At 47.3% G+C, this 27,907-nt stretch overlaps 1 protein-coding gene across 3 annotated transcripts; it reads right to left on the reverse strand.

Moving 5' to 3' along the window:
- Positions 1-30: 30 nt before the first annotated feature.
- On the reverse strand, positions 31-27,907 carry LOC146356561 (uncharacterized). 3 transcript variants are annotated; one of them, XM_084841136.1, is made up of 7 exons: positions 27,694-27,907; positions 24,368-24,863; positions 20,938-21,058; positions 19,409-19,485; positions 15,317-15,443; positions 12,585-12,665; positions 31-7,095 (listed from the first exon to the last, which is right to left on the reverse strand). In XM_084841136.1, exons 2-7 carry the CDS (start codon positions 24,773-24,775, stop codon positions 5,606-5,608), a joined length of 2,304 nt encoding a protein of 767 aa, XP_084697262.1. In that variant the 5' UTR covers positions 24,776-24,863; positions 27,694-27,907; the 3' UTR covers positions 31-5,605. The 3 variants fall into 3 exon arrangements, with proteins under 3 accessions (XP_084697262.1, XP_084697261.1, XP_084697263.1); XM_084841135.1 differs by lacking the exon at positions 27,694-27,907 and adding an exon at positions 27,313-27,579; XM_084841137.1 differs by lacking the exon at positions 27,694-27,907 and adding an exon at positions 27,313-27,511 and having other exon boundaries at positions 24,368-24,859.

Below are 27,907 nucleotides of genomic sequence, written 5' to 3' on the forward strand. Positions count from 1 at the left end.
ATCAAGAAAATACAAATTTTTTTTTAAAAAAATATTTATTTGTTAAAGGTAAATATGTTAAAATCTTTGAAGAGTAAAACAAAAACAAAAATGGCCATTCCAGTCTATTAAAAGTTTTCTCAGCATCAAGAATGAATACAACTGATTTCAATTTAGATTCTGTACAAAAAATTAATAAGTGAAAGAAAACTTCTGATACTGTCTATTATGAATAACACTAATTTGGTCAATATTTATTACATTTTCATCCTCTCTTTCCACTACAAATAGTTCAAGCAATAAAATACAGATAAAATACAAAATCATAATAAAAAACATAAAACACATCAATTAAAAACAACAATAATAAACAGCACCCACCAGATTAAAACGTACTTCCACAAACAACTCTGCTTAAAAGCCAAAAAGTTGGTCTGAATAAAAAATGTCTTTGCTGGTCAGTGGAGGGTCAACAGAGATGAAGCTAAAGCATCTATACAATACTCATGAATCCATCATTCTGAGACTTATTTAATTTTAAACTTATTTTTTTCTCTTCTACTGTTATAGGAGCATTTAAAATCCTTTTATCTTCAGTTAATGTTGACGTGCTCAAACTATTACAAAAGAGTGATTTTTTAAAAAAATCTCTCGACCTATCAACTGATTTACATAAACATTTATAAAATCCCAACCATTTTAATGGTTTATCTCCTGCGTTCATTCTTTGCTGTATAGTACGGGTGGTCAACCAGTGGCTCTCGGCCTAATTTCAACCCCCCCCCCCCATGTGATCAGTTCAGATCTCTGGCAAGAGTTATCTGCCATTTCACTGGCTGCCCGTTGGGCAGGAAGGAAAAGGGGACAGGGAAAGAAAAGGTGACACCACTAATTTTCAGCTCTGACTTTGCCCATCACTGGCTTCAGCCCTGCCCACGATGTGTCCCACATTAACTGTGAGGGATATATAATAAGATTTCCACTTTGAAGATCTTTCCACACTCCAGGTATTTCTATTAGGGCTGTGCACTGCCTCGTTACGAAGTCCGAATAACGAGGCGAAGCGAGCTGTTTTGGAGCAAAAGCCTCATGATACAAGGTGGTTCAGAGCAGTACCAAGGACACCGGGGCAAAGCACCTCCTCCACCTTGTATATTTGGAGCTCTGTTGAATGCCTCAGCAGTCCAGATAGGCCGTCTCCAAAATGTATCAACTTCTCAACTGGGGGCCATGAGGAGGAGGGAGGGGGAAGGCAAGCGCAGGAGGGGGAGGGAGTGTGCTTTGGTGAACAGGAACCCTCAGCCAGAACTGACGCTAGCAGTCTCCAATCAGAGATCATACTGGAGGAAGGGGGTATATAGTTCGGCGAAAGGCTGCGTTCAGTCATTGCGCTAGCTGTGCCTTTGGGAGAGAGGGCTGGTGTGGGTAGATGATCGTTTCTGCATGTGCGTGCACGTGCATTCCTAGGTGTTCCTTCAATTGATTCAATTTTGATTGCCATTAGGCTTTCCTCAGAATTTAAATTAAAAGGAAACAGCTTGGTTTGTACTGGGAGCGTTCCCTTTCCTCGCTCCTTGATCATCGGTCCCCATTGGGATGGTCTTTTGCAGCACCTCTTCCAGCCACTTTCTCCTATATCTTTGTACCTCCAAGTCATTTGTTATTTGTATTTGATTAGATTCTCTCTTCCATCCCAAAGAAAAAGAAATGCAAGAAAGCCAAGTGGCTGTCTGATGAGGCTTTACAAGTAGCTGAGGAAAGAAGGGAAGCACAAAGCAAGGGAGAAAGGGGAAGATATACCCAACTGAATGCAGAGTTCCAGAGCATAGCAAGGAGAGACAAGAAGGCCTTCTTAAATGAACAATGCAAAGAAATCGAAGAAAACAATAGAATGGGAAAGACTAGAGATCTCTTCAAGAAAATCGGAGATCTCAAGGGAACGTTTTGTGCAGAGACGGGCATGATAAAGGACAAAGAAGGCAGGGACCTCACAGAAGCAGATGAGATTAAGAAGAGGTGGAAAGAATACACAGAAGAACTATAAAGGAAAGATCTGAATGCCCCTGATAGCCACGATAGTGCTGTCATTGAAATTGAGCCGGACATCCTAGAGAGTAAAGTCAAGTGGGCCTTAGGAAGCATTACTAACAACAAAGCTAGCGGAGATGACAGAATTCCAGCTGAGCTATTTAAGTTCCCAAAAGATGATGCTGTTAAAGTGCTGCAGTCAATATGCCAACAAATTTGGAACACTCAGCAATGGCCACAAAACTGGAAAAGGTCAGTTTACATTCCAATTCCAAAGGGCAACGCCAAAGAGTGTTCAAACTACCGTACAGTTGCGCTCATTTCACATGCCAGCAAGGTGATGCTCAAAATCCTACAAGCTAGGCTTAAGCAGTATGCGAACCAAGAACTACCGGAAGTACAAGCTGGGTTCCGAAGAGGCAGAGGAACTAGAGATCAAATCGCCAACATTCGCTGGATCATGGAGAAAGCAAGAGAATTCCAGAAAAACCTCTTATTTCTGCTTCATTGACTAAGCTAAAGCCTTTGTGTGGATCACAACAAACTGTGGCAAATTCTGAAAGATGGGAGTATCAGACCACCTTACCTGTCTCCTGAGAAACCTGTACAAGGGTCAAAAAGCAACAGTAAGAACCGGAACAACTGATTGGTTCAAAATTGGGAAAGGAGTACGACAAGGCTGCATATTGTTGCCCTGCTTATTTAACTTATATGCATCATGAGAAACGCCGGGTTGGATGAATCACAGGTTGGAATTAAGATTGCCAGGAGAATTATCAACAACCTCAGATATGCAGATGATACCACCCTAATGGCAGAAAGCGAAGAGGATGTAAAGAGCCTCTTGTTGAGGGTGAAAGTGGAGAGTGCAAAAGCTGGTTTGAAACTCAACATTCAAAAAACTAAGATCATGGCATCTGGCCCCATCACTTCCTGGCATATAGAAGGGGAAGAAATGGAAGCAGTGACAGATTTTACTTTCTTGGGCTCCAAGATCACTGCAGACGGTGACTGTAGCCATGAAATTAAAAGACGCTTGCTCCTTGGGAGGAAAGCTATGGCAAACCTAGGCAGCATAGTAAGAAGCAGAAACATCACCTTGCCGACAAAGGTTCGTATAATCAAAGCTATGGTTTTCCCAGTAGCAACGTATGGTGGTGAGAGCTGGACTATAAGGAAGGCTGAGCGCCGAAGAATTGATGCTTTCGAACTGTGGTGCCGGAGAAGACTCTTACGAGTCCCCTAGACTGCAAGGAGGTCAAATCAGTCCATCTTAAAGGAAATCAACCCTGAGTGCTCATTGGAAGGACAGATACTGAAGCTGAAGCTCAAATATTTTGGCCACCTAATGCGAAAACTCCCTGGAAAAGACCCTGATGCTGGGAAAGATTGAAGGCAAAAGGAGAAGGGGACGGCAGAGGATGAGATGGCTAGATAGCATCACCGATGCAATGAATATGGACTTGAGCACACTCCGGGAGAGAGCGGAGGACAGGAAGGCCTGGCGTGCTCTGGTCCATGGGGTCACGAAGAGTCGGACACGACTGAACAACAAAGATTCTATCTCTCCTTTCCATATTTTTTCATACTATCTTCGCTTTTCCTTGCAAATTGCTGCCACGCTCCACCTCCCCCACCATTGCTGTGTTTGTTTATCTCAATTTTGGACTCACCCACTCTTATTTAGGATTTTAAAAACAAACATTGACTTCTGGGAATGTTCCTCCCCTGCTTTTAAGTCACATTCAAGCATTCAGTTTTCTTTCTTTCTTTCTTTTCTTTCTTTCTTAATCCTTAAAGAAAGACATATTATAGCAGCCTATGTGTGTCGTGTTTGTCCTCCCTACCCCATGTGCTGAAATGAACTGTGTCTTCTCTGTGTTGATCCTCCCAAAACAGAAATTAAAGGTGTTTTTTTTTTAAGGGTTTGATTTGGCTCTTATCTAATCGCCTGCGCTATCACCCTGTATTTCTTGAAGTTATCCTGCCTCCTATAAAAGAACATGAAATATAAAACAATAAATTAAAGACACCTGTCATTTGCTTAGGTAGTTCTGCTTTTCTTTAGCTCTTGTGTGTCTGTGCCTGTGTCTGTGTGCGTGCTAGGTTGTCATTCCACCAACACTATACATACAAATTTCAAGGCGGTGCTGAAAAAGCACCAGACTCGTAGTATTTATATTAATTATCTTCTTATTCCAAGAACAGCCCACTGTGTGGCAAAGCAATTCAGCACAATATGAGGCATCTTCGTGGCGTTGGAAGGAGCAGAGGTGGGGAGAAATTACAGCTCTTTGCTTTGGGAGTTTTCCTGGAAAAAATCAAATTTCACCTGCACCTTGCACACAAGCCAGTGGGCCAAAGTGTCTGGAATTTAGGAAGGGGGATGCCCTCGAGGGGGCTGGGAGGGGCCCAGGTTTCACACACATCTGTGGAAAAAGGGAGAAGTTACAGCTCTTGGCTTTGGAAGTTTTCCTGGAAAAAATCAAATTTCACCAGTGCCTAGCACACAACCCAGGAGGCAAAACTGCCTGGGCTTTCAGGGGTGCAATGCCCTGGAGTGGGGCAGGGAGAGGCCAAGGTGTCACGTGCATGTGTGGAAACAGGGAGAAGTTACAGCTCTTTGCTTTGAGAGTTTCTGTGGAAAACGTCAGATTTCAACTCCACCTAGCACAAAAACCGCTGGACTAAACTCTCTGAAATTGTTCAGGTGGCCTCCTCTCCAGGGGTGCGGAGAGGTGCCCAAAGTCCATGGGGTGCGGAGAGGTGCCCAAAGTATCATAAACACTAAAAACATTATGACCATTTGTGTTTTCCCATGCAAGTCAATGGGAAAATGCCCAAAACAGGCGATCCAGATTTCTGAATCTCGCTTCGGATTCGGATCCAAGTCAGATCGAAAAGGGTCCAAGGCAGATCGGGGTTGCTTTGGATGATCCGGAACGGCATCTGAAGCGGATCAGGGGGCCCATGGACTGCCCTAATTTATATGATTTCTTCCTCACTGGCTTCTGTTAAGTTTATTAAAGGCATCCCTCTGGCTAGGGATGACTGGATTGTGTAAAATCCATTTCATTTACTTTTCACAGCTTGTCAGGTGCCATTCGTTCCATCACCCACTCACCAAACTTGTGCAAATTCGTATTTGCGCAAATTCACACCTGCAAAAGTGCATATCCCCCAAAATGCACAAATTCCCCCAAATGCATATTTTCCCACTTGAGCTGTGGGGGAAATGCGCGTTTTTGACCATTTTTTTTTTATTTTGCATATTTTTCTATTCCTAAATTTGCACAAAATTCCTGAAAGTTAAAAGAAATGGTCCACAAGTCCGCAGAATCTGCCTTACTGGGGAAAAGCTGGTCTGCTGCAGAATCCATGGGTTGGATTCATAAAAATCCGAACTCATTTGATTCCATTGCGGATTTCCCCAACACCCCTACCTCTCGCTGAAGCTCATTCCACACTCCAAGGACTTTAATGGTTTCTCTCTTATGCGTGTTCTCTGATGTATAGTAAGCTTTTCACCCCAACTGATGCTCCTTCTATTTGCTAGGCTAGGTGTGGCTCTCCAGATGTCATAGTCCAACCACTTCCATCATCCCTGACCATTGGTGATGTTTGCTGGAGCCGATGGGACCTGGAGTCCAACAACATCTGGAGAGGCACAGCTTCCCCATCCCTGCTCTATGTATTTAAATGGTTTCTCCCCTGTGTGGATTCTTTGGTGTGTAGTAAGGGCATCTATGCGGCTGAAGCTCTTTCCACACTCCAGGCATTTAAATGGTTTCTCTCCTGTGTGGATCCTCAGATGTGAAATGAGTTTCCCGCTCTGACGGAAGCTCTTTCCACACTCAAGACATTTAAATGGTTTCTCCCCGGTGTGGATTCCTTGATGGGAAGTAAGCTGCCTGCGCTGACGGAAGCGCTTTCCACACTCCAGACATTCATACGGTTTCTCTCCTGCAAGAAGTGTATGAATCTTTGCATGGGAATTAAGGCTTTTACAATCAGTGAAGCCCTTCCCACACTCCAAGCATTTAAATAGTTTCTTCCCTGTGTGGATTCTGAGATGTAAAGTCAGGCTTGAGCTCTGACTGAAGCTCTTTCCACACTCCAGACACTGAAATGGTTTCTGCTCCGTATGAATTCTCTGATGAGTAGTAAGGTTTGTCCTCTGATTGAAGCTCTTGCCGCACTCCAGGCATTTAAATGGTTTCTCCTCCGTGTGGATTCTCTGATGAGTAGAAAGGTGTATTCTCTGAGTGAAGCTCTTTCCACACTCCAGACACTGAAATGGTTTCTCATCTGTGTGGATTCTCTGATGAGTAGTAAGGTGTGTCCTCTGACTGAAGCCCTTTCCACACTCTGGGCACTGAAATGGCTTCTCCTCTGTGTGGATTCTCTGATGAGTAGTAAGATTTGTCCTCTGATTGAAGCTCTTTCCACACTCGAGGCATTTAAAAGGTTTCTCCTCTGTGTGGATTCTCTGATGCGTAGTAAGGTGGGTCCTCTGACTGAAGCTCTTTCCACACTCCAGGCACTTAAATGGTTTCTCCTCTGCATGAATTTTCTGGTGAGTGGTAAGATTTGTCCTCTGACTGAAACTCTTTCCACACTCCAGGCACTGAAATGGTTTCTCTCCCGTGTGACTTCTTTTATGCGAAGTAAGTTTTCCATTCCGACTGAAGCTCTTTCCACACTCCAGGCATTTAAATGGTTTCTCCTTCGTATGAATTATCTGAAGGGAGGTAATGCTTGTGCTCTGATGAAAGCATTCATACGGTTTCTCCTCTGCGTGGGTTTTCCAGTGTTTATCAAGGACTGCTTTACGAGCAAACCTTTTTCCACACACAGGACACTCGTTCCTTCTCTCTCCTTTGTGTGTTTTTTGATGGACTGGAACTTCACAGAAATCGCCGTCCAGGCGAGCAAAGGATTTCATCCTCCCCTCCCTGGTTTGGTTTCCTTCCTGCTTCTCCATTCCGTCTTGATTCCCGACGTTCTCTTCCCAGTCTGGATACGTACTGATTTCCTCCAACACTTGATGTCCTACCCTTCCATTTGCTGTTCCCCACGCATCCCTTGCTGAAATAGAGAGAGAAACCGAATGTGAGTGTCAAGAATGACAGCCTGTTGTCCACCATAAGATTAGGTCAGGCGGTCATGTCAGATGTAACCACCTGGAATTGTTAACTAGAGGATCCTCGGCCCTTTGCTTGAGGCTGGGCGCAGTCCCTGCTAACTGGGAGGTGATAACAGCTGGAGTTATTGGGAAGTTCCAACCTTTTGGAGGCAAAGGCAGTCCATCCAGGGACTGAGCCAGTGATTGGCTGAAGGAAAATCTGCCCTGGGTTGCCAGAGTTGGGCTTTAAAAGAGGGCTGAGGTCGAGGCATGGGGTCTCCCTTCATCCTATCCGGGGAGATCCATATTTAGGTATGAAAGGACAGGCCAGGTAGATTTATTATTTTGCTTGGGTGTGTGTTCACGAAGCTCTCTGTTTATACTTAGGTGATATGGCTTTGTGCCCTCTTGTGTAACTTGCTACTTCCATTCTTCCCTTTCCCTCTACCCCTTTATTCTGACCCTAATAAGCCTTTATCCAACTTTTAGTTGGTGTGGTCTCTCTGCATAACCTCAGTGCTAATTTCAGTGCCTCTTGGCTTAAGAGGGTGGCTACTGGGTATTTTGGGGGGACTGGAAGGCTGGGTTTGGCCAGTCCAATTTTTGGAAGGAGGGCCGGGATCGGGTCCTGAGCAGTCCTACCTCGCAGGGAGGTTGGGGCCGGTCCCGGCGGATCCTTCACAGTGAGAAATGGGCTTCCGACCAGGGAACAAACCAAATCAACTACTGGGAAGAATAGCGGGATATAAAAGCCAGCTTGCCTTTGGAGACATGGTGGGAAGGCAGATCCTGCCACAAATTAGAATCTAACACAGTGTTCCCCAACCTGGCACTCTCCAGAGGTCTTGGACTACAACTCCCATCATCCATAGCCAGCACTGACCTATGACCATGCTGACTGTGGATAACAAGAATTGTAGTCCAACACATTATTTATCTGCTTGTAGTATTTATTACAGCTGTGCACAAATGGCCTCTCAAAATTCTCCAGTCTATTTCTGTGTGGGTTGTCTTTTTCCATTGCTCTGCAGCCTCCCAGGCCACCTAGACTTCCTGGACTGAAAAAGCCTCATGGGAGGAGTTGCTTCTTGATGCCTTCCTCATGATGGCTTTAACTGAAGGGCGGGGAGCCGAGGAGGCTACAGGCTGCCACAGAGATTATTGTACAACGACAGACAGGACACTCATGCACGCTCCGCACGCTTACTCCGCATAAGTAAGGTAAGCACAAGAACCCCAAACCCAGCCTGTGAGAACTTCCCCGAAATGTCTTCTACTTCGAATTTCTTTTAGAAAGCAATTTCTTTTCTATCAAACTGAATGAGGATGGTTGAAAAAAAGTGGGATAAATTTTCAGCACAGCACTAATATTTATAAAGATACATGTATAAATGTAATAAATGCAATAAAATCCCTAAGCAGTTAACAAATGAATATTAAAATCACATTTGAAATGCAATATTACACACCCAACGTTTGAAACAAGTCTGATTATAATAAAAGCAATACAAGGCGCAATAAGATGGGGCAGCAGAATTAATTGACTTACAGCCCAGGGAAAGCCTGAGCGAAGAAGTGTGTTTTCAGGAGGTGTTTGAAAGATGCCACATTTTCTGCCTCCTGAACTGCAGGGGGTTTTCCAAAGGGTGGGTGCCACTACCGAGAAGGCCCACCATTGGGATATTGCATGGCAACATTCCGTTAGTTTCGGAATGACCATCAAGGCCTCCTCTGCAGATCTTAGATGTCTCCTGGGTAGGCATACGGGAAAGCAGTCTGCTAAGTATCCTGGTCCCAAATTGTTTAGGGCTTTGTATGACAACAACATAACCTTGTACGTGGCTCAGTGGCTAACAGACAGCCACTGCAGTTCATTTAATACAGATGTTATGGGGTGGTAGCTGGGTGTCCCAGTGTGCACTCAAACTGCTGCATTCTGCACTAGCTTCAGCTTCGGACCCACGCACAAGGGCAGCCCCACATAGAGCGTGTTGCGGTAGTCTAATGGTGAGGTTGCCAGTGCATGGATCACCGTGGCTAGTCATCTGTAGGGTGCCAGGTTGGGAAAGGCTGCTCTATTGATTTGAGATTACCTTCCCTTCAAAGAGAGAATATAGTTTACCAGGGATGGGCATTAGATGGGAGATTTGTTTTTGAACAGAACTGGAAGCCAGAAGAGCTATCACAACTTAAGGGGAAGCCAGGGAATCTCTCTCCTGGCCCCAATTCAGCTCTCAACTCAGCTGATGGACCCGGGAAGGAGAAAAGCTTGCGAGAACAGGCAACAGGAAATGATGCGGCTGTGGAATTACCACAAAATGCAGTGGGACTTCTCTGCCAGGGGAACTCCACCCACACACTTCCCCTCTTCCTCCTCCCTGGATGTTTTTGAAGATTCCTTACCAATTTAGACTCCACAATGCAGGAAGATCAGATTTAAGATTGGGATCCTGCTTTCTGGTTAAAGACGCCTCCCCCGCTCCCCCAAATACAACTCACAGCAAATAAAGTATGAAAAACAAAAATAAGCCAAATGAAATAAGCACCCCAAACAGATCAAAAACAAGAGGCATCTCGCATCGACGATAAAAATAACCACGCTAGTGGACCAAGTTAGCTGATATTTAAAGCCCACTGAAACAGGGCGGTCTTTACTATCCGTCTAAGAACAGGCAGGGAAGAAGCTAGCCAGGGATCCCAGGAGGAGTTCCACAGAGCCACAGGTGAGAAGGCTCTGTCCTAAGTACCCACCAACATAATCTCAGGCAGTAGTGGGATAAGAAGCAGACCCTCCCCCAATAGACTGAATGGGCAGGAAGAATCATGTGGCACCATGGAGGTGTAGATACCCTAGGGATGTACAGACTTCGTAAAATCTGTTCTGCCTGCGTTTTGCAGTTTGTCAGGTGCCTTTCGTTCCATCCTCCGCTCATTGTAAAAAAATCCCATTCTGCCAATCACCCAAATTTGCGCAAATATGCACTCGCACAAATATGCACTTGCGCAAATCCGCAAATCCTCCCCGAAATGCACATTTTAATGCTTTAGCCTATGGGGGAAATGCACATTTTTGGCTGGTGTTTTTTAATTTTACATATTTTTTGATGACTACATTTGTGCAAAATTCTGGAAAGTAAAAAAACAAACAAACAAACTGGTCTGCAAGTCCACAGAATCCATTCAACTCAGGAAAAGCCAGTCTGCTGTGGAATTTGCAGGTCGGATTCATAGAAATCCAAACTCATTTGATTCCGCTGCAGATTTCGCCAACATCCCTACCTTGGACCCAAATCTGGGGCTCTCCAATAATCCCTGACCATTGGCTATGCTGCCTGGGGTTTATGGGAGTTGTAGTCCAAAACATCTGGAGGGTACCAGGTGGCCTAACTCTGGTTTAGGGCTTCAAAAAAAGGCAATACCTGATATTTTGAAATTGGCTAGGACACAAACCAGGAACCGGTGAACATCAAAGAATACTGGAGTAATGTGCTCTGAATAGTGTGTCCCTAACAGTAATCTGGCATCAGATGCATGATCCAAGCACTCTTCAAGGGTAGCCCCATGAAGAGCATATTGCAGAAGTCCAACCTAAATGTTGCCAAAGCATGCCAAAGCATTTTGGCGACATTCAGTGGCCAGAAACATTGAAGGGGGAGGCCCTGTGAGGAATGCAGATGACAAGAGATACAGTCAGGGCCAGAAATATTGGAACAAGGATAACTGTTTTGGCAGTTGGCCTCTGTACACCACCACATTGAAGTTGAAAGGAAACACACCCAGATGGGAGCGAAGTCAGGACTTCCAGCTGTAATTCAAGGGGTTTGGCAAAAGTGGGGCACTAACCATTCAGGAAGGACAGCCAGTGGCATACACACACCCCCATCGGTGGTGGCGCATAAGTAATGGAACAAACCAACAACATTTCAAACTTAAGGATCGCCTTTAAGACCTGGATGAAAATCCTTTGCAGTCAATGACTGCCTGAAGTCTGGAACCCATGGACATGACCAAATGCTGAGTTTCCTCCCTCGAGATGCTTTGCCAGGCCTTTACTGCAGCTGCCTTCAGCTGCTGCTTGTTTGTGGGTCTTTCTGCCTTCAGTCTTGTCTTCAGTAAGTGAAAAGCATGCTCTATTGGGTTGAGATCAGGTGACTGTCTTGGCCATTGAAGAACATCCCACTTCTTTGCCTTGAGAAACTCTGGGGTAGTTTTTGCTGTCTGTTTTGGGTCATTATCCATCTGCAATATGAAGCAGCGTCCTATCAGTCTGGCAGCATTCGGCTGAATCTGAGCAGAAAGTATAGCCCTATACATTTCAGAATTCATCCTGCTGCTTTTATCAGCACTCAGGTCATCAATAAACACCAGTGACCCAGTTCCATTGGCAGCCATACATGCCCATGCCATAACACTGCCTCTACCATCTTTGACAGATGTTGTGGTATGCTTTGGATCATGAGCTGTTCCTTTCCTTCTCCATACTTTTCTCTTCCCATCATTCCAGTACAAGTTAATCTTTGTCTCATCAGTCCAAAGAATCTTATTCCAGAACTGGGCAGGCTTTTTTAGGTGTTCGCTGGCAAAGGCTAATCTGGCCTGTCTGTTCTTGAGCATTACCAGTGGTTTGCACCTTGTTGTGAAGCCTCTGTATTTACATTCATAAAGCCATCTCTTGACTGCAGATGTTGACAATGACATGCCTACCTCCGCAAGGGTGTTCTTGACCTGGCTAGAAGTTGTGAAAGGGTTGCTCTTCACCATGAGCAGAATTCTGTGGTCATCCACTTTAGTTGTCTTCCATGGCCTGCCAGGCCTTTTGCTGTAGCTGAGCTTGCCAGTTAAGTCCTTCTTTTTCAGGATGTTCCAAACTGTTGTGTTGGCCATTCCCAATGTTTTTGCTATCTCTCAGATGGGTTTATTTTGTTTACTCAGCCTAATGATGGCCGCCTTCACCCACATGGACACCTCTCTGGACCTCATGTTGGGAGTTCCAGTGAACAGCTACCAAATGCAAATGTAACACTCAGAACCACCTCCAGGCCTTTCATCTGCTTGATTGGTCATGGGGCAACCAGGAAACAGGCCACACCTGGCCATGCAGCTGCTTGTCAGCCATTCGTTCCATTACTTATGCGCCACCAACGATGGGTGTGTGTGTATGCCACTGGCTGTCCTTCCTGGATGGTTAGTGCCCCACTTTTGCCAAACCCCTTGAATTACAGCTGGAAGTCCTGACTTCGCTCCCATTTGGGTGTGTTTCCTTTCAACTTCAGTGAGGTGGTGTACAGAGGCCAACTGCCAAAACAGTTATCTTTGTTCCAATATTTCTGGCCCTGACTGTATTTGAAGGATAACTAACAGCCTCAAAAGACTATCCTGTTCTGATAAAACAGGACTGTGAAAATCCACCAGCCCTCTGAGGAAGCCTGGTTATTTGTACTCAAGGACCTACCTGTCACTCTCTCCTGGACAAGGAGATCTTCCTCTTCTTCAAGCTTGGACAGGAGGTCAGATGATGGTATCAGAGGCCCTCCTGCATGGGATAACAGAACACAACTGGTATTTATGGCCAGTAATGTGGGTTTCCCAGGAAATTTTGAATTGGAAAATTTTCCTGTGCCGATAAGGCTAATTTGCATAGGCTCCTTTGCATTGGGGGAAAAAATGTGTTTGCATTAGAAAATTTTCAGTTTGCATCAAAAATTTTTCAGTTTGCATTGGAAATATTACTGCAGAGTGATCAAATTTAGCACCTTTATTAAATACAAGTAAAATAAACTACAAAACTAAAAGAGTACCCTAGGTTAATTTTTTGTCCCAATACATCACAACTGTTTGACCTCAAATATTGGAGGGAAAAAAATTAAAGCACACGTAATGTGACTGACAAGTTATATTATGCAGGCATTTTTCTTGGAATACTGGCAAAACTTTAAAGACTATAGCATGTATTTCCTTTACGTTATTTAAAATGTAAGAAACAAAGATTCTGAAAACTCTCGAATCACTTATTCAGCCTTTGCCAACCGGGTGCCCTCCAGATATTTTTAATTACAACTCCTAGCATCCTTCAGTCAGCTGGGGATGCTGGGAGTTGTACTCCACATCTGGAGGGCACCAGGCTGGGAAAGGCTTCATTAATTAATTTTAGCTACAGCTACAATTTTAGCACAGCTAAAGAACTGTGCATGATATGCTGACAATCAGTGATCTGTTTCAACAGAGTTCAGCTGCCTCGTTTGTTGGGGCACCTTCAGTTTCGATGTCATTACTTATTAGTCCCCTTTCACACTGAGACATATATATACTTCAGTTACAAAAGTCGGTGTGGTGTAGTGGCAGGAGTGTTGGGCTGGGAGCTGGGAGATCCAGGTTCTAGTCCCCACTCAACTATGAAGCTCACTGGGTGACCTTGGGCCAGTCACAGACTCTCAGCTCAACCTACCTCACAGGGTTGTTGTTGTGAGGATAAAAAGGAGAGGAGGAGGATAATGTAAGCCAAACGGTAATTCCAAATGAAACTTTATTACTGGGGAGAAAGAGGGACGGCGTTATAAAGAATTGTTGGCGATGCTTGTAGGAGCTGCGAGAACCGAGATTGCTAGAACTTGGGAAAATGCCCAAGGCCTTCCATTTCGGAGATACCTTGGTACAGAATATGGTTAGTTGCACTGGTGGAGAAATTACCCAGCTGTTTTCCTGTGGCTAGAGGAGAAATAAAGGAAGGTCACTTTGTAGCAAATTGGTATGCATTCTTAATGTTTTTCCTAGAACTGAACGTTGAAGATGGACCTCCAACTGATAAACTGGATTTTTGGCATAGTAGATTCTAATCTGGCATAGAAACGGACCAATTAACGATAGATACAATATGTTAACTGTATTATTTACAGGTTATTGACAATGTACATGTGGGACATGTTTGTCAATATTTGACATATTGTTATAATTATTTGTTAGTTTGGGGGATTGGTGAGGGAGGAATTGATGTACTTGTTAGCGTTGGAAAATGCAAATAAAATGCAATAAAAAGTTAAAATGACTTATTAGTCCCATTTCACACTGAGACATATATGCACTTCAGTTACAAGAGCTGGTGTGGTGTAGTGGTTAGAGCACTGGAGGTCTAGGTTCTAGTCCCCACTCAGCTATTAAAGTCACTGGGTGGCTTTCGGTCCGTCACTGACTCTCAGCCAAACCTACATCACAAGGTTGTTGTGGGGATAAAATGGAGAAGAGGAGGAGGAGGAGAATGTAAGCTGCCTTGGGTTCCTTGGAGGAAAAGAGGCAGGATATAAATGTAGTAATAAATAAAAAATACATATATGTCTTCTTTAACATACTTGCTAGGGATAATCACCTGAAATACACAGATTCCAACAAGGTGACCTAATATTGCATTTGCAATTGGCATCCATTTATTGTTACTAACAAACTTAGGGAATAGAAAAAAAATGTTTTTATATTTTATATTGTTTTACCCTGCGCTTTTTGGTTGTAATTTTTGTGAACTGCCCAGACAGCTTCAGCTATTGAGCGGTATAGAAATGAAATAATAATAATGCTGCTGCATTATTATTATTGCAGCAGCAATAATAATAATATTATTCCAATAAATTGGGTTTTTTTCCTGGCATGTGTAACTGCAAAAGCATTCCAAAATTCCAAGCAACACTGTCTCAGTTTCCCATCCAAAGGACAAAGGGAATGAAGGCCAGATTTTTTCAGATAGGGAACTGAAAGTTAGAAAAGCATGTGACTGAACTGGCATCATCCATCTGGCGTTCACTCCTTGCCCAGCTAGGGCTGAAATACCAGATGAGAAAGTGTGTTGCAGAGGGGAAGCCAGCTCTGTTCCCCCTGAGAGTTGTATCTCAGCACAGGGAAGGGAAAGCCCAGCCTAGAAAGAAACACCTACTTAGACCATCCCAACAGAAGCATCATTTGGCATCTGCTCTGATCCCCCCTCATATGGGCCTAACTCGGGTTTTGCCAGGTAGGGGGCTTCCCTCTCTGCAGAGAGCCCCCAAATTGTAGCCAAGCCAGACGGAAGCAGCCCTTGAAGGTTCAGCTTAGTCAGAACGGCTACTGGCCACAGACTTCCTCTTTACTGGTAAGTAACGAGAATAACAGGAGCAGAAACTTTTCAGCATCGAAAGAGAAAGGGAAAAAGAGGATCCTTACCCACAGAGGCCAGGTGCCTATAATTCTCCGCCATTACTTCCCCATGCAAAGCCCTCTGGCCTGGATTCAGCAGGGCCCACTCCTCCTCCGAGAAATGCACAGCCACCTCCTCGAAGGTCACCAGACCCTGAAAGGAGGAGGAGAAAACATTTTCCCAAAGCAGATAACGTCATCGTCGGAAGAGGCAGTAAAGGCGAAGTGGCTGGAGGTTCTCTCGCAGGTTCCAAAGCTTCCGCGGCGCCATTCAAAGCCTTCCCAGTGGGGACGTTTTGGCAGAAAGAGAGGAAAAGAAACAAAACTCTTCCAGGCCCAGGGAGCTGTGCAGGGTGTGTGTGGAAGGGAGGAACCCGGACTAACCCCTGCTCATCTCTCTAGTTCAGGGGTGGGGAACCTCTTTCACTCCAAGGACCAAATTCAATTTTGGAGAATCTCTTTGGGGCTGCATTTGTGAGACCTTGCCCCAATCCAAGGGAGCTTGGATTGGCCAAGGGAGCTATAGCCCATGACACCGATTCTGAATCAAGGGGGTAGCTGAAGAGCATCAGGCCCAGCCATGGGAAGCCAGACGCTGGAGAATTCAGTTTGACCAGGCCTCCCACTGTCTTATGAGCTGGGAAGGGGTGAGACTCAGGACGCTGACGGGCCCTCGCTTCCACAGCTGGGAGACCTGACCTTGACAGAGGCCTCTGCCTCTCATCCAGGGATGTCTTCCATGAGAACAGGGCAGCATAAGAACATAAGAAGAGCCCTGCTGGTTCAGACCAAGGGTCCATCTAGTCCAGCATTCTGTTCACACAGTGGCCAACCAGCTGTCGACCAGGAACCCACAAGTGGGACATCAGTGCAACAGCACCCTCCTGCCCATGTTCCCCAGCAACTGGTGTAAAGAGGCTCACTGCCTCTGGTACTGGAGGTACCACATAGCCATCAAGAGTAGTAGCCATTGACAGCCTTTTCCTCCAGGAATTTGTCCAATCCCATTTTAAAGCCATTCAAATGGGTGGCCATCACTACATCCTGTAGTAGCGAGTTCCATAGTTCAACTGCCCACTGTGTGAAGCAGTCCTTCCTTTTATCGCTCCTGAATCTCCCACCCATCAGCTTCATGGGATGACCCCGGGTTCTAGTATTGTGAGAGAGGGAGAAAAATGCCTCCCTTTCCACTTTCTCCACATCATGCATAATTTTGTAGACCTCTGTCATGTCTCCCCTATCCCTCCTTTTTTCCAGGCTAAGCACCCAGCTGTTGTAACCATCTCTCACAGGGGAGATGCTCCAGCCCCTTGATCATTTCAGTTGCCCTTTTCTGCCCTTTTTCCACCTGTACAATATTTTTTTTTAGGTGTGGTGACCAGCAGGGATAGGACTCAGCTAAGTGCTAAGGCATGTCTGCATTGGATTTGGTATCCTAGAATAACGGACAGTTTTTGCCTAACCAAGTAGGCCTCTCACACAAAATAATTGGTATCACACAAGTACACCTTCACATGTAAATAACCTTGAAGCTGCTTGGACTCTGCTAAGTTACCTTTCAAGGAATTGCAAGTAGATAAATAGGTGCCGCTTTGGCGGGAAAGGTAACAGCGTTCCGTGCACCTCGGTGTTCAGTCATGCCGGCCACATGACCACGGAAGTGTCTCCGGACAGTGCTGGCTCTTCGGCTTAGAAATGGAGATGAGCACCGCACCCTAGAGTCGGACACGACTGGCTGGGGACACCTTCACCTTTAAGTTACCTCACCCCTCCAAGATAAGGATGTTTTGCCCTGCCTCATCGAAAGCTGAGAAACTCCTCCTCCCTTGCTGGATAGCTGGGGCCTGTTCTCACGGGAAAAGGGGATTTATCTCCCAGCTGGTGATTTTCCAGGGAAAATTTTAAAATGCACTTGAGCCCATTATTCCGTGTCCTGCACTCTGGGATGATCGAGAAGAGATCCTGGCCTTCCTCTCTGTGGCAACCTTTCAAGTACTTGACGAGCGCTATCCTATCTCCCCTCAGTCTTCTCTTCTCAAGGCTAAACATGCCCAGTTCTTTCAGTCTCTCCTCATAGGTCTGTTTCCAGTCCCCTGATCATCTTTGTCGCCCTCCTCCGAACCCTCTCCAGTTTGTCTGCATCCTTCTTAAAATCTGGTGCCCAGAACTGGACACAGTACTCCAATTGAGGCCTAACCAGTGCTGAGTAGAGGGGAACTAGAACTTCCCGGGGTTTGGAAGCTATGCTTCTATTCATGCAGCCCAAAATAGCATTGGCCTTTTTTGCAGCCACCTCACATTGTTGGCTCATATTCATCTTGTGATCTACAACAATTCCAAGATCCTTCTCACTTGTAGTGTTGTTGAGCCAAGTATCCCACATTTTGTAACTGTGCATTTGGTTTCGGAGCTCAAATCACACATGCTCAGTTTTTAATAGGTAATTAAAATAGAATCATAGACACAAAGAAGGGTTGGAAGGGGCCTATAAGACCATCGAGTCCAACCCCCTGCTCAGTGCAGGAGTCCAAGTCAAAGCATCCCTGACAGGTAGCTGTCCAGCCTCATCTTGAATGCCTCTAGTGTGGGACAGCCCACCACCTCCCCAGGTCATTGGTTCCACTGTCGTATTGCTCTAACAGGCAGGACGATTTTCCTGATGTTCAGCCGGAATCTGGCTTCCTGTCACTTGAGCCCATTCTTCCGTGTCCTGCACTTGGGGATGATCGAGAAGAGATCCTGGCCTTCTTCTCTGTGACAACCTTTCAAGTCCTTGAAGAGCGTCCATTTATCAACTGTGTATAATCATTACACTGTCATTTGGTTGCATCTGTGACTCTGTTTCATTTTGGCAATCCTCAAATCTGGTCCGACTAGGACCTGAATGGATCAGGCCCCCAGAATTGTAACACCACGTTCAACTAAAGAGGATGGAGCAGGTGCATGTCGTGAGGTGCAGCAACCATTTGCAAGCTAGGTTTCCCTGCTAGGATTGGATGTCTGACAACAATCTTTGGTGGCCGCTCCCCTGTATTTAAACCAAGGGGCAGTTGTTTTTGCTTGAAGCAATGTCTCAGAAACCTTGAAAGCGTCCTCTTTTTACTGGAACTGCAAACCTGTTTGGACTTATTCTGTGTGCTGAAGCCAGGGCTGATTGGGTCTTTTGTCGTGATGTTCACAAACTGATTCTGGTCAAGGAACTCCACTGTAATCTGTTGTCCGGAGTTCTTTACTGGGACTGTGAAGGCTTATAGCTAATGACTAGAATTACTGCAATGAACAGGTTTACTGAGACCTGTGTCTCCACATGTCAGGGTGGACACTGAGCCCATAGAATCTCAGAGTAGTTCTGATTCTGAGGAAGAGCAGCCGCTCCTGGGAGAGGAGCGTGCTCATCCTTCCCAGGGCCAACAGCTGGCACAGATTCCTCCCACCGGCATTCCTGGCATAGATAGCAGTCCCGGGAGTGAGAGAGCACGGCAAGAAGACTTGCTGGACGCGCGACGCCGACGCAGGGAGGGGTGCCAAATGGAGGGCGCGGAAAGGAGGCGTAGTGCCCGGTTGGCGCGCAAACAACGGTTGCGCCCAGAGGATCCAAGGGAAAAGGGGAGGGACTCTCCCTAGGCCCAAAGTTCAGGGTCTGCCAGTGATTCTCCTTCAAACGGGGACCAACTGTTCCCACCTAGGGCATAGGTACTCTGCTGCTCATAGCTAGTTGCTAACAGTAGAGTTGTTAAGTTGTAATAGAGGAATAAAGCTTTGAAAAGAATCCCTTTGTCTGTGTCTGGACTTGGCTACTGGATTAGACTGAAAGAGGCCGCCAAGGAGCCCTTGACACCACACTGGGAAGTTCGGTTCTGACAGCACTCCAGTGGCGGGTGGGGAAAAAGTGACAGGGCCCCAAATAACAGCATGTTCTAGCTTCAAGGTCTTACTGCCAGTAAGGAGAGGCATTTCACCCTTTCAGAATGGGAGGAAAAAACATGCAAAAGCTGGAGAAAGCACCAAATGATTAGTAGTTAAGGCGAAGGGGGTGTGGCTATCTGAGGAAACTCAGAGGGCCAGATGGTGACCTTGGTCCTTAAGTTCCCCACCCCTGCTGTAGCTTTCTTCTCCTACCTGATCTGGCTGTACAGCAACCAGTTCCATTCCACCAAGAAAAGGCCTGGAAGGAAATGCCGGGCTAATTCCACCACCTATGAGGGAGAGAGAAGAGATGGGAAAACGTTTCATCCTTGATACGCTCTTGGCATTTCCGTTCTGGGCTTGAAATCAATCCCTTTCCCACAATTCCTTTGGGCGCAAAGTGCTAATTCAGATTTATAAAGTATTAACCTATTTAACTCCGGGAGAGAGCGCAGGACAGGAAGGCCTGGCGTGCTATGGTCCATGGGGTCACAAAGAGTCGGACACGACTAAACAGCAACAAAACCTATTTAAAACAAAGCTCCATTTAAAAATGTGAGGGGCTAGGTCTCTTGGTCTTGGCTAGAGATGTAAAATTTCCAGAATTTTCGAGGCCCTGGGAAAACACTGTTTCCCCCCCCCGCTTTTTTGGGAGGGGGATTGAAATTTTGGAAAAACTGAAAAATAAGCAATACTTATTTTTTTAGTGCTCTTTACAGATTTAAAGCAACGAAGTGATCTTAGGAGAGCTTTCCCCAATTTGGTGCCCTCCAGATATTTTGAACTTCCGCTCCCATCAGCCTCAGGCAGCATGGCCAATGGTCAGGATTGCTGGGCATTGTAGTCCAAAACATCTGGAGGGCACCAGATTGGGGAGAACTGCTTTAGGAACCTAAAGCAACCTTTCTATTCCTAAGGTTATTTTATGTATGATTTAGTTTGCTCATAAAAATTATCATTACATTTTAAAACTTTTAAAAGTAAACTCAGTTAGTAAATTTGTAATCTCTGAATAGATTAGTACTACATTAAATGACTTCTACAGCATCAGAAACACAGGACTCTATTGAAGAAAACCCAAGCTGTCAAGAATGCACATTTCCTGTAGAAAATGCGCAATGGTGACTCCAGTCACATATTGGGAAACTGAGCATAAATGTCTATCGGTAAAATATAATTTAGATCAGTAGTTTTAATAAGGAATGAAAGAACTAACTATGCTGGGAAGCTCACAGAGAGGATGAAAATATATCTTTCCCCATGGCTCCTTTATTTCCAGACATTTTACATTTCTAGTCCTTCTATAAAAGTGTTCTTACTACATAGGTTTTAGAAATCATTTTGGGTGGAGTAAAGACTGGGTAACAATATATACATTGTCTTAAATTCTAAAAGAAAATATTTCATAATCCAAAGCTGTTCAATTTTGGGGTCAGGGGGGAAACAGTCCTCGAGGGGAAAATGGTTCTTTTCCGATGTTTCTGGGTGTTTCCAGGCCTTCACATTTCTAATCTTGTTGGTCCCAGATTGGGAGGGGAGGGTAGAGGAGGGTGCCTTGGGCGGGCAGCAATAGCAAAGAAGAAGAACAGGGAGCCCCCTTCTGCAACGTGGGCCTTGGCAGGTGCCCCACAATGCCGTCTTCTGGCACCTCCCCCTCAAGAGGAACATAAAAGCAGCCTGTGGTTTTCAGGCATATCCCAAGGGAGGGAGGCCAAGTTGAAATACACCCCCTCAAACCTTACCCAGTAAGGTGGCACCTCTGTCACCCTCTTGCACGATCCATCTGAACAGCTGGGTGGTGTCCGACGGAGCCTTTCCTGCCTCAGGGAAATGCACGGCTGCTTTGGCTAACATCCCCTGCACCTGGAACAGGAGAGAGAAACCCAGGAAGGGAAGGGAAACGAGGGATGAAGAAAAAAAAGTGGCATGGGAAAAGGCTAAGGACAGCGTTTCTCAATATCCTTGAACCCAAGTCTCCTTCTGAAATTATTCTGTCCTCCAGGTCTCACAACACACTCCCAGCTGTGATCTGGGAGACAAGCACATCACGATCTGTGGACTGGAAGTCGTAATCCCAATACTGGCACGAGAAGAGGACACTGGCCGTAGGTCAGTGGTATAGCCCTCCCTTGGCATGCAGGAGGTCCTGGGTCCAATCCCTACATCTCCAGGGAGGGCTGGAAAAATTCCTGCCTCAAACCCTTGAGAGCTGCTGCCTGTTAGTGTAAAAACTACGGAGCGAAATGGACCGATGGTTTGACTTGGTATAAAGTCAGCTACATAGATGGATGGATGAATGGATAGATAGATAGGGTTGGATCCAGAATCAGCCTTCCATTGACGGAAGGGCTCCCTTCACAGAAGGCGCCTCTGTCTGATTTTGGGGAATCCCTCTTTTCCTCCACACCAGACCTCCCCATATTCAGCACAGCCTTTCTGCGTGGCATTTTCAAGGGGCTGCCAAGCGGAGGAGAGAGCAGGTAAATCGGTTCCCTACGGCCCTGTGACACGTGCCTCAATCTGGATCCAACCCTTATTTAACTTTATATATTCTATGTATTTATTTACAACCTTTGTATCCCATTCTATATCATCAATATAATCTCAGGACGGCACACAGATAAAATCAATTTAAACACTAAGAAACAATGAACAACTTTAACAGTTTTTGTTGTTCAGTCGTGTCCGACTCTTCGTGACCCCATGGACCATAGCACGTGACTGTAGCCATGAAATTAAAAGACGCTTGCTCCTTGGGAGGAAAGCTATGGCCAACCTAGACAGCATAGTAAGAAGCAGAGACATCCCCTTGCCGACAAAGGTCCGTCTAATCAAAGCTATGGTTTTCCCAGTAGTAATGTATGGCTGTGAGAGCTGGACTATAAGGAAGGCTGAGCGCTGAAGAATTGATGCTTTCGAACTGTGGTGCTGGAGAAGACTCTTACGAGTCCCCTGGACTGCAAGGAGGTCAAATCAGTCCATCCTAAAGGAAATCAACCGAGTGCTCATTGGAAGGACAGATACTGAAGCTGAAGCTCCAATATTTTGGCCACCTAATGCGAAGAGAAAACTCCCTGGAAAAGACCCTGATGCTGGGAAAGACTGAAGGCAAAAGGAGAAGGGGACGGCAGAGGATGAGATGGCTAGATAGCATCACGGATGCAATGAATATGAACTTGAGCACGCTCCGGGAGAGAGCGCAGGACAGGAAGGGCATATTAAACCATTAAACAAGCTAATACCGATTAGAAAATCTAAAACAAAGAAACAGTTAAAACAGTGAGCAACTTAAGGGAATTCAATTCGCCCTCAAAGGCTTTGGTGGAAAGCCATGTTGTCACTTGGCACCAAAATGAAACCAACATCTGCGCCAATCGGGCCTCCAAGGGGAGGGCATTCCACAACCGGGGTGCCACAGCAGAGAAGGCCCTCTCCCACATCTCACCATAGCGTCAGAACAGGACATCTCAGACTCCCTCCTACAATCAACCAGCCAAGAAAACAGCGAGAAAGGTGAGTTCCCTGCCTGCCTGCAGCTTCCGTTGTTAGCACAGTCATTTTCATGAATTCAACACGCCAGTCTCTCATGCTTGTTGGGGGGCAGGGGATGCTTTTGTCTCCTGTAGCAAAGGGATTCTCTCCATTTCTGGAGCTTTAGGATGTATGCCGTGGCTCCCCCCAAAGGAACACCATTCTAAGACATTTGGGGCAGCCTTTCTTGGGATGATTTCCAGAAAACATTCCTGTAATGCACTTTATGTGAGGCTATTCTTGCACTTGGTCTGGAAGCTGAAACTGGTGTGGCAGCCATGATGCTGAGCAGGGTATCTGGCCAGGCATATATTAAGTTATTAATTAATTCCATTTATACCCCCACCTTTCTTCCATTGTGGAACTCAAGGTGGCTACATGTGGTTCCCAGGCAGTCTCCCCTCCAGACACTGACCAGACCCAGACCTGCTTAGTTTCAGCAAGGTGGCGGCCTCCTGTGCCTTCAGACCATGTCTTGGGACAACTGTGTTGTCTTAACTGCACTGGCTAAGTATTATCTACCGAGCCATGTTCAAGGTCTTGCTGTTGGCATATAAAGCTGAATTTCCAGCTGAACATCAGGAGAAACTTCCTGACTCTTAGAGCAATACGACAATGGAACCCATGACCTAGGGAGGTGGTGGGCTCTCCCACACTAGAGGCATTCAAGACGAGGCTGGACAGCCATCTGTCAGGGATGCTCTGACTTGGATTCCTGCATTGAGCAGGGGGTTGGACTTGATGGCCTTGTAGGCCCCTTCCAACCCTACTGTTCTATGATTCTAAGCCCTGAGCAGCTTGGGACCAGGATACCTGGCACATCACCTTCTCTGAGATACAGCTGTGTGATCATTCTACCATAACTTGCATACCGCACTCTTCAAGTACTTGAAAGGTTGTCCCAGAGAGGAAGGCCAGGATCTCTTCTCCATCATCCCAGAGTGCAGGACACAGAAGAATGGGCTCAAGTGACAGGAAGCCAGATTCCGGCTGGACATCAGGAAAAACTTCCTGACTGTTAGAGCAATACGACAATGGAACCAATTACCTAGGGAGGTGGGCTTTCCCACACTGGAGGCATTCAAGACGAAGCTGGACAGACATCTGTCAGGGATGCTTTGACTTGGACTCCTGCATTGAGCCGGGGGTTGGCTCAATGGTCTTATAGGCCCCTTCCAACCTGCTATTCTATGGTACTATGACGATGATCTTGCAGCAACCAGGAAGCAGGGCTTCTCCGTGGTGGCACCCACCTTGTCGAATGACCTCCCCGTTATGCGGGAGGCAGCAAATGTAGTGGGCTTTCGGTGCCGATTAAAGACCCATCTTTTCACCCAGGCCTTCCCTGAGTCAGTGTGCTGTGCAGTATGTTTGTTAATTATGGTGTTGTGAGTACTGGCTTTAATGTTTTTATCAATATTTCATATAAACGTTTTAGCAGTTACTATGGATTTTAATGTATGTTAATGCAATATATGTTCATCTCCTTTTAAACCACTCAGAGATATTTTTTAAAGATGGTCAGCAGTATATAAATCTATGAAATAATAGTAACAACAACAACAACTAGTAGGGACTTTTAGGATACTGTTCCACACATTTACCGCCCCTTGGAGTTATTGGGAAGAAATTCTCTCTCACCTGATGTTCTTTCTGCTTCTTCTCCTCAGCCTGGCTCAGGAGGAAACCTTCCGCCAGGGCCACCGCCTGGGAACTGGTCTCCGCTCCACACTCCCTGACCCAGCTCTCCATCTCCGGGGGCAGGACAGCCAGGAACTGCTCCAGGACCACCAGGTCCAGCACCTGAGCTTTCGTGCGTCTTTCTGGCTTCAGCCACCGACGGCAAAGGTGGTGGAGTCGGCTGCAGGCCTCTCGGGGCCCCTCGGCCTCCCGGTAGCAGAACCCCCTGAAGCGAAAGCGCTCTGCGTCTGAGCTGGTGCTGCTCTCCGCCAGGTTCTCCTGCACTCTTCTTTCCCAGAGCTCCGTACTGCTCCCTTCCTGGATGGTTTGGGGGCCTTTTCCTTCCCCAGGGCCAGTGAAGTCTTCCATCTTCTCTCTCCTCTCCGTTTTTGCTGCCAACAGGACTCAAATGGTCTCCTTGCCCTACTATCACTTTCTTTCTTGAAGCAAGGACTGCCTGAATTTGGAGGGGGAAGAGAAACACATTTTACAAAGGTCACAGGCACAGCCTCTCTTAGACGCCCTAAGCAGCATGAATTCTGGCAAGTGTCCTGGGCTTCTTCCCCATAAAGAAGAGAGATGAACACCCAGCCTGGGAAGGACACTAAGGACTGGGGATGGGGAAAGTGGGAACTTATTCCCTATAAGAGGCACAGATGACCCAGAATACTCACCTGCTTCACAACCAGAGCATTTTATTTTATCGGTTACATTTCTATACTGCCTAATAGCCGAAGCTCTCTGGGCAGTTCACAACAATTAAAACCGTGAAATACATCATGAGAAAATATAATATTAAATATATTAAACTACAGCATGAAATAAAAATATGAACCAAAATGAGCATAAGAACAGAAGAAGAGCCGTCCTGGACCAGACCAAGGGTCCATCTAGTCCAGCATTCTGTTCACACAGTGGCCAGCCAGCTGCCCACAGGAAACCCACCAGCAGGGCATGAGTGCAACAATACTCAAGGTCATACCCTGGACTCAAATACTGGACTGTCATATCTGATTTGCCTTCTTTCGATCCACCAATATAAGAACATAAGGGTCAGACCAAGGGTCCATCTAGTCTAGCACTCAGTTCCCACAGTGGCCACCCTTCTGTAGACGGGAAACCCGCAAGCAGGACCTGAGTGCAATAGCACCCACCTGCCCATGTTCCCCAGCAACTGGTGTACATGGGTACACTGCCTCTGATACTGGGGGTAGCATAGAGGTATCAGGACTAGTAGCCATGGGGACCCTTCTCCTCCATGAAGTTGTCCAACCCCCCTTTTCAAGCCATCCAAATTGGTGGCCATCACTGCATCTCGTGGTAGCAAATTCCATAGTTTGACTCTGCGCTGTGGGAATCATAGAACCATAAAATCATAGAACAGTAGGGTTGGAAGGGGCCTACAAGGCCATCGAGTCCAACCCCCTGCTCAATGCTGGAGTCCAAGTCAGAGCATCCCTGACAGGTGGCTGTCCAGCCTCGTCTTGAAGGCCTCCAGAGTGGGAGAGCCCACCACCTCCCTAGGTCTTGCATTGCACTGTCATATTGCTCTAACAGGCAGGAGATTTTCCTGATGTTCGGCCGGAATCTGGCCTCCTGTAACTTGAGCCCATGATTCCGTGTCCTGCACTCTGGGATGATCAAGAAGAGATCCTGGCCTTCTTCTCTGTGACAACCTTTCAAGTACTTGAAGAGTGCTATCCTATCTCCCCTCAGTCTTCTCTTCTCAAGGCTAAACATGCCCAGTTCTTTCAGGCTGTCTTCATAGGGCTTTGTTTCCAGTCCCCTGATCATCTTTGTTGCCCTCCTCTGAACCCTCCCCAGTTTGTCTGCATCCTTCTTCAAGTGTGGTGCCCAGAACTGGACACAGTACTCCAGGTGAGGCCTAACCAGTGCTGAGTAGAGGGGAACTAGTACTTCCTGGGATTTGGAAGCTATGCTTCTATTAATGCAGCCCAAAAGAGCATTGGCCTTTTTTGCAGCCACATCACATTGTTGGCTCATATTCAGCTTCTTGTGATTTGGAGTTTTGATCTGTCTTGAGTCCCCCACCCATCAGCTGCATAGGATGACCCCATAGGGTTCTTGCATCATGGGAGAGGGAGAAAAATGTCTCCCTCTCCACATTCTCCATACCATGCATCATTTTATACACCTCTGTCATGTCTCCCCCCCCCTCCCACCCTCTCTCTAAGCTAAACAATCCCAGATATTTTTATTTGCTTTAGTGGAAGACAAAGGGGGCAATCTAGCGTCCCGCCGACCCCAGCTCCCCCCTCCCCTCCAGCCCTCTTGCTCACAACTGCCCCATCTGCTTTGCCCGCACAAGCCACCCCCCTTTAGGGTGCTCCCCTCTCCTCCGCGCCCCCCAAGTCCTTCCACCAGATCCCATCCGCTGAGCCAGACGGAGGCGGCTGGGGGGGGGGGGGCTCCGACTGTCAGCGGGGCAGCGCACCCGCGCTGGGTTTCGGCCAGAGCCAGCCAGCACTCCGGGGGAGCTGTCCGAAGTGCTGAACCCAAACTGGGCTCCCGCAGAGTGCGGCCTGGCCCCGACGAAACCCGGCACAGAGCCGCTACCCCGCGAACGTGGGAGCCGCCGGGCCCAACCGGCACCAGTCCTGCCAGCGAAGCGGTGCCGTTTTCTGGGGCGGGGGCGCGCGCGCGCGCGTGCGGGAGGGAGAAGCAGCTCCGAGACGGGAGTGCGGTGGGGGAGCCCCGCGAAGGCAGGTCCCGGTTGCGCCTTCCTGCGCACAGCTCGCCTGGCCATGGGGCAAGCTGCGTGCGTGCGCGCGTGTGTCTTTTGTCTCCACGCTCCGCCTGGCCACGCACAGATCTCCCCCCCCCAGCCCACCCCAATTTTACGTCTCCCCCCACCTCCCCCGCCCCCGCCGGCACTCTGCACTCACGCGATCCCCGGGGACGGCAGGAGCGCGCAGCCCGCGGGGCCCGCGCCCGCCCGTGGGAAAATCCCGAGCGCCTTTCCCAGGGAGACGGGGCGGGGAGGCGCGCGCGCTCGCGGCGGGGGGGGGGCAGGAAGTGAGCGGCCCCGTTCCCGATTCCTCTTTCGCAGCGGCCGCTCTGGGCATCGCCGCTCTCTGCCTTTAACCCAGCGGCACCGCTTCTGCCCCGGACCGGTCCCGAGACGAGGAGCGGAGGGCGCGGAGGATGATCTCAAAGCGGGCGCCCGGGGACGGGGGGGGGGGGGGGTTCTGTCCTGCCTGTGCGCGCGGCGCGGCGCGTTCACGTCGTCCTGCGCGCTGGGGAAGGCGCTTTGTGACCGTGCTTACTTTTTCGAGCCTCCCGGAGACCTTCGGCTACGGGCGGTATCGACATATATGCGCGGACGTGAAATGGAAAGCGCTGAGATGGACTCTCCCCAAAAGACATCCCCACCCCGCTCCGGAAAGGCTCTTCCGCTCCTTTGGCATGGCTCCTGCGCCCCCTGCTGTCTCTTCTTCCGCTCCTGCGCCGGCCAAAGACGGGGGGGGGGGGTGTCTACGG

Source organism: Heloderma suspectum, chromosome 2, assembly GCF_057233095.1.
Source record: "Heloderma suspectum isolate Gila_16-S chromosome 2, 16-S_ref, whole genome shotgun sequence".
In the NCBI taxonomy this organism is placed as follows: domain Eukaryota; kingdom Metazoa; phylum Chordata; class Lepidosauria; order Squamata; family Helodermatidae; genus Heloderma; species Heloderma suspectum.